General features: G+C 41.0%; 1 protein-coding gene across 1 annotated transcript in view; it reads right to left on the bottom strand.

The window, feature by feature from the left end:
• Positions 1–410: 410 nt before the first annotated feature.
• The window catches only part of LOC117435425 (zinc finger protein 438-like), a 62,279-nt gene continuing 55,683 nt past the window's right edge, over positions 411–7,006 (bottom strand). Inside the window, 1 exon segment of the mRNA XM_059019626.1 lies at positions 411–6,952. Within this exon segment, the coding sequence (XP_058875609.1) occupies positions 6,340–6,952 (613 nt within the window). The 3' untranslated portion in view covers positions 411–6,339.

Here is a 7,006-nt window from a genome sequence, read left to right as displayed (position 1 = left end):
AATGGCTGCAGTTTAGCTGACATTATAATTCTCAGATCCAGGCTTCAAATGCTCTGTAATGGGGACTGACATTATGTGTCAGATGTCAAGTTCACTCTGACAGAGCAAGCCCTAAAAGGCAAAATGGGGTAAATGTGCAAATGTGACATAAATGGCTCATATGTTGGAAATACATATGCTCTACAGGCAACAGGCCAGTTACCAGATGAGGTGGGGTACTTTTATACAACAAAAGCATGATTCGCACGGGACTAAAAATCTAGTGTCCTCTAGTGGCCTTTTCCAAAGGCTTGAATAACCATTTCATCCTTTGAGTGATATGTATTTCCATACATATCTTCAAATACACCATTCAAGGCATCCATTTTTTAAGAGTCTGCGATTATGTTTTGTATTTTCCCCCCGATGCCCAATCATTGGGTTTTACTGAACTGTATTGATACTGATTGTATCAATTGTAATATTATATTATGGTTTATTGTAAAGTCTGGGGCGCGTTCAATAAGCAGAATGCTCTCTCGTGGCGCCCGTAATATATGTTAGCAGTTATTGAACGGTGTGTTAGGAGCAAGCAGTTTCACAATTGCAGGCAATGCATCACTGTGTATTAAAAAAGTTGCTTAAGTGAGTTTTGCAATTTTTTTAATATATTTTTTTAAATGTAATTACTGCTACTGTATTTTTGTAATGTAAAGTTACTAACACTTTTTTTTTGGTTTAGCATCTTGGGGCGTGAATCATATTTGTCAAGTTATAAATTGTCCATGTTTTATTTTGTAATACAATCGTCATTTAAAAAAAAATAAAATATCATAATCAGTTTTAAAAAGCCAAAATGACAACAAAAATATTACTTATCACACGTGTTGTTCATACATATCCATATTTGAAAAAATCAATTTGCAGCCAGTGCACTGATGATGCAGTTCGGCCATTTTGAACCTCCAGCGAGGCAGCTCTTAACTCGGCTCATTACTGTTAGGAAGCGCTCGCGCTGTGCACATCGTTCAATAGGAAAAGCTATGCAACGCCCTGGGGCGCTCTGCTCATTGAACGCACTCCTGGTGTTGCTTTGAGGCGAATACCCCGGAAATGCTGTACCAATTCTAACATAACACTGACATGATCGATTCGCACAGGAGTAAAAAGACAGACAGGAGTAAAACAGGAGTAAAACAAATCGGAGCATCTCCGAGAAAATTATCTGGGATAAAAATATGGACATAACTCCGCGTGGAGTGCAGGATGCGACCTATAGCCTGGAGATTGCAGGTTTGAATCCAGGCTATGTCACTGCCGACCGTGAACGGGGGTTCCTAGGGCTGGCGCACAATTGGCCGAGTGCCGCCCGGGTAGGGAGGGCTTAGGTCGGCAGGGCAATCCACGGTTCACTACACATCAGCGACCCCTGTGGCTGATAGGGCACCTGCGGTTCTGCAGTGGAGCCATCAGATCTGTGTTGTCCTCCAGCACTATAGGTTTGGTGGCCTTGCTGTGGATCCGCAGTGTGAAAAAAAGACAGATTAGCAGGAGCATGTTTCGGAGGACGCGTGTTCCAGCCTCTGTTTCCCGAGTCACCAGGGGGTTGCAGCAGTGAACAGGGCTACAAATAACAAATTGGTGAGAAAAACAGGGTAAAAAAAACATTGGCGAAGACATTCGGACGGGACTTCATGTTCCTCTTTCAAAATACAGTAAAACTTGTCTAATCCAGCCCCTCTCCTGGATGGTGTTATACCCTCTACAGTCCGTAACCTGTCTATTTCAGAATCCGGCATCCTTTTTAACATTATGGAGGAAGTAAAATGTAAATGAATTGGGGGTGGAACCCAAGCTGGATTGGTACACCAAATTTGCCAAAATCTGAAACCTTTTATGAAGACTTGGCAGGAGTGAAAATAAAGGGTCACGAGTAAACGCCCAACCACCATTAGCGATGGTCAGTAATCCTCTTGAAAAGGAGCTCTTTTTGCCTACCATCTGCAGCCTCCACCTCCCTGGGTTCACAGCTCTACAGTAAACCACAGCGGCAATACAAAGTGGCCAATGCCGTTATGATCACCCTATATAGATACACCCACTACTGCTGAGCAGACAAGTTTATTTATACCTTATCATTTAGATTGCTTTTCTATGTGTACGGATTTATCCACTTTTTTTTTTTCTTTTTGCAATCTGCAAAAGGGAATGATTTTTCTCTGCTGACAGTGGGGTTGCTGAACCCAGGAGGCATGCAACCCAGGAGACTTGACTGTATGCTTGAACTGTGCCTGAAGAATGTGACTCATCTAAATGCTGCAGAGAAAAATGGATGAGTGTAATTGATTCTGACTGCAGAAATCAGATCCAAGCTTTCCCTGGGGAGACGCATTGCAGGAATCCTTGTTACAGTATACTGGTGGAGGGAGGAGAGATGGATCAGCTAAATTAATTGAGCCACAAGATCATTCGTTAGACACAAGAAAGGTGGACAGGCTCGGAGTAGTTTAAGAGCTTTCATTTTTACATGGCGGTACGGCCAAAGACATAAATACCACTTACAAGAATTGCTACAAAATGAATTATGTAACAAAAAAGGATAGGAACAATAGACAAAACAAAAGCCCCCTTTTTATTATATACATACCAGTACTACATCACCTTCAGCTTGAGCTAATGAACCCGTCAAATGGGAGCTGGAGTCGGTAATGTCAGTATTTGTCTATTGAATTGCAAAGCTCCAGGAACACTGAACTGCAGGGTTCAATACTGTATGTGGGATGCGTGCCCCCGCTTCGGGAAACAAACGAGTAACAGCCAAGTCTGAGGGACTGAGTTTGTAACAATCTACCTTTGACCCAAAAGGCCAACACAACATTCCCAGAATAAGAATTGGTTACTACCAAAAACTCCTTAAAAATGACATAAAAAGTAGATGGCAGAAAGGCAGATACACAGCAAAAAATAGGATTGCTAGGTTCGTTTGAGTGCAAAACATTTAATTTCAAAAACATCTGTCCAAGCCACACAGATTACCAAACAATTTTATGACTCACAGTACCTCGGGTAGCTGCTGACCCATGCACATAAAACCAAGTTGAAACAGAAATAGGACGGTGGTAAATCCACTGGTAAGCCTACAGAGGCAATAAATAAGTAAAAAATAATGTCCAGTAGAAATGTCCCAAAATAATAGTCCAGTATCATAAACAAACAAAAAATAGAAAAAAACCCAAAAATCAAAATTCAGTTTGTAATCCACCAACAAAAATAAAGTAAAAGGAAATTAAACAAACATCCGCCGTAAAAGAATAATAATAAATCAGTTCGGTCTCATCGGTTTCTGTGGTTGTCCATGAGCGCTCCAGAAAGACAACACAAAGTCCAAAAAACACAGCTGTAATCCAAAATCCAATGGAATGTCTTGTTTTCCTCCAGGAAATAGCAATGAAAAAGGAAAAATAAGTGCCAGCAACGTTTGCTAAACAAAGACCATTGACTAAAACTGTAAAAAACTAAAGCTAGATAAACATAGTATACATCTAACTTTATGCAGTTTTGCATTAACACATCTAAGTTTAGTGAACCTGTACACATGAAATACCCGACGACAAACCTTCAGCAGCAAACTAACCAGAGTCCAAACTCCCAACAGGAAAAGGTGCTGTCCCATAGTGCATTAGTTCAGGGTTTATAAAGGTCAAGGTCCTCCAACATATTTAAAGGGGCAACGTTTCCTAAAACCCACTCTTAAAAGGGTAACAGTAAGCATACATTGAAGTATCATATATTCTGACTTTAAACAACACATTTTGAATACCTGGCCAGGCTGAAAGTGGTGCACTTAAATGGACCACTTATATAATATTTACTTTTGTGTGACAGGCGTCACAAGCTTGCTAGACAGCATGTATGTGCTGTACCCCTCAAACTGCTAAATAGCAAATGTGTGTAGCAGACTTGTAAAATAAATACATTTTCTTAATGTGGAACCATATGCTCAGGCTTGGCCGCACGTAATCCTGATAACCTTTTTATTTTTATACCTACGCAGACAGTACTTTCTGCTGTCTGGAAGCTTTATTTCATTAACCTTATTTGTAAGAGTGCCTTGTAACTGTAGGTTACCACTCTAGCAAATGAAATTCCCTGAAAGGAACATATCCATCCTGTTGTCTTGGGTATTGTCTGCAGTCTTCCACAGAAGAAAGGTAACACTGTATAGCAAAATCTGCCCACATAGTGCTTTCCGTTAACGCAGGCTCATTATTTAGGCACGTGCGTGTACGCAGACGGAAAGCAAGAACATCAGTTTTGCCTACATTGAAGAGAACCATGCACAAGTACCAGATGGTAATCAGCTCTCCGGGGCACCAAGGTTACTGTGAGGTAGCCTATGTTTGTTGTCCATCTGTACCATTTGTAACCTTTGATATCTAGAAGAACAGGAGCCTAACCAGACCATAAGTACAGCATATAGACAACACTAAAGGAAAAAAAAAAACATGAACACATACACCTTTTTGTGACCAACTCACCATTAAGACTGTACTCTGTGATTCTCATTCCACACGGAGACAATATGACAATATTCCTCTATTAGGACCAACTCTATAAAGACTTAAAGATGTAATCAGTCCCAATAGTGGTTGTAATATAGAAATTCCAGCTGAACAAAAAGGACAGAATGGGTGCAGACATGTGCAGCTTGCATTGCTAGTGGAAGTTGTGCTGAGACCCCCATGGCGCCATGCTGTAGGTCTCTTGGGTTGACACTGATGTTCAAGATGCCATGACAGCTTCTGACTGTAAAGCAACTCCCTCTGGAGGATATCTTACAAAGCAGCAGAGTCAGACAGCAGAACACACATGGCTATCCAAATCAAGAAGAGATCTGAATCCTGACCACCAGGATCCATCTCACTTTACTACCTAGACCTAGATCTGGTGAGGTCATGTGCATACAGTGTCTGCTGAGGTGGAGCCTCAAATAGATCAAGGTCTATTTGCAGCCTGGAATTTGTTGATAGAGATGAATAGAGCCATTGAATGGGTGGGGCCTAAAATACAAAGGAATGGTTATTTAACATAATTCGCTTTCCCATACCAATAGAAAAATAACATAACCAGATCATTATCAAACATTAACAATAAGACAAGTGGTTTTTGAAATCATAATTTATATCTATCCACTATTTATAATATTACTTACTTCAGAAAAGGATCAAGCTCACCATAAGACAGTACATTTGTGGGAGTCATGGTTAAAATGCTGAGCACTGGATATTATGCAGTGCAGTACTTCAGATTTCATTTTGATTGATTTTGTACATTCCTCTTGTCATTTAATGATGCTTGCAATCATGTTACATGATTCTGCATTCTGTTGCACCAAAATTATTATATTTTTTCTCTAAATCAGCCTTTCAATTCTGCCAGCCCCAACTCTGTTTTAGAACAGCATGTGCAGCTTTCAAATATTATAGGTTCCTATTGATTTTTAGGAAATAAAAATGCAAATAGATATTAACAAGACGGTGGCTGGGCGCAAACCGGTGATCTCGCACACCTCAAGTGAGTGTCTCGACCACAATGCAAGAGCTGGGCTCCTCTGCATTCGTGGCTTTTGAGCTTGTAATGGCATAGGGGATAGGACAGAACCAGTAAAGGCAGTGTATCACACAGCACTGCCCGTTCCACATCCTTCATATTTTTATATTTAAATATTCCTCTGAAGCACACTCCCATGGATTATTTCAATGGTGTCTTTTATACATTTGACTCAGGCACCAATTATACAACTTCAGAGCTGCTATGGGTTCTTAATATTATTGCCGACCTCTGTATATATATACAGTATATATGAACTGTATATATAGTTCAGATTGAATGCTAACGTTCAGAAAATCATTCTGGCACACATTTCTCTTTAAACACTATTGTACCATTGAGCAACAAACCAACAAAACTAAATTAAGTTAACCAATTTAACAGGGATATATACATTACTACACATGTTTAAAACTCGTGTACTCCTTAGATGCTTGTACTTTACCAGAATTGTTAGATGACCAAGGCAAGAACATTTACACTTTTTTTCAATAAGAAAAATCTGATTTAACTTTATTATTTAACTACAATCTTTTGCATCCTTATCTTAGATAGGCTAGGTTTACATTGCATTAAGCATTCCATAAGGCACTTTTGGCACTAGTGTCTTGGGAAAATAATTTCAAAGATGTTCAGTAGGCTTATATTAAATCTATTGTTTTCTCCAGGAATAAATGCCCCTTAGATTCTCTGTAGCCCCTTCTGAAAGAGTTGTTCTAGCCCCCAGCGCTGTGTGGGGTGATATGCTGACTACCTTTCAGGGATTTCACTGGAAGGGTTGACTTCCTCTCGCTCCATAAAAGCGCTCACCACCATCCACAGCACAGCAAGGTCCTCGCAGTTGTGATGAGACTGCCAGTGATCAAACAGCTCCTCCTTACTGGCCAAGACCCCTGTGCACAAGATGCAGTTGAAACCCCTCTCTGCCCTCAGTGTAATGCTCTTGTCAAGCAGCTCAGGGCTGGTGTTCTGAGCGTGGTCCCTGTGTGTGTTTTCAGATGCTGCACTATCCACTTTCGTTGCAAACTCACCTAGGTGATGGGAGTATATGTGCTTCTTCAGTTTTGAGAAGGAGTAGAATTCCTCCTTGCAGCTTCCACACTTGACAAGGTTCCTCTTCTCGTTCAGCTGTTTCCAATAGTGGGCTGCATGCTTGACCAGCTCGCTTTCAGCCTCTCTGCCTCCCTGGAGGACCCCGTCCTTGAGCCTCACCTGGATCTCCTCCCCATGAACATACAGTAGGTGCAGCTTCATATCCGCAAAGGTGGGCGTGATGGTCTGGCAGCGGCCACACTTGATCTGCAGCTCCGCCTGTTCCTCTTGACTCTGAATTGGGTCGTCACTGGAATCTGTGGAATTACTCCTGGAAGACAGATCATTAAAGATGTGCTAACAAAAGTTTTAAAATCCATTCTCT

This window comes from Acipenser ruthenus, chromosome 3 (genome assembly GCF_902713425.1).
Source record: "Acipenser ruthenus chromosome 3, fAciRut3.2 maternal haplotype, whole genome shotgun sequence".
Taxonomy (NCBI): domain Eukaryota; kingdom Metazoa; phylum Chordata; class Actinopteri; order Acipenseriformes; family Acipenseridae; genus Acipenser; species Acipenser ruthenus.
The sequence above is the reverse complement of the archived record's forward strand: the minus strand, read 5'-3'. Positions and strand labels throughout refer to the sequence as shown.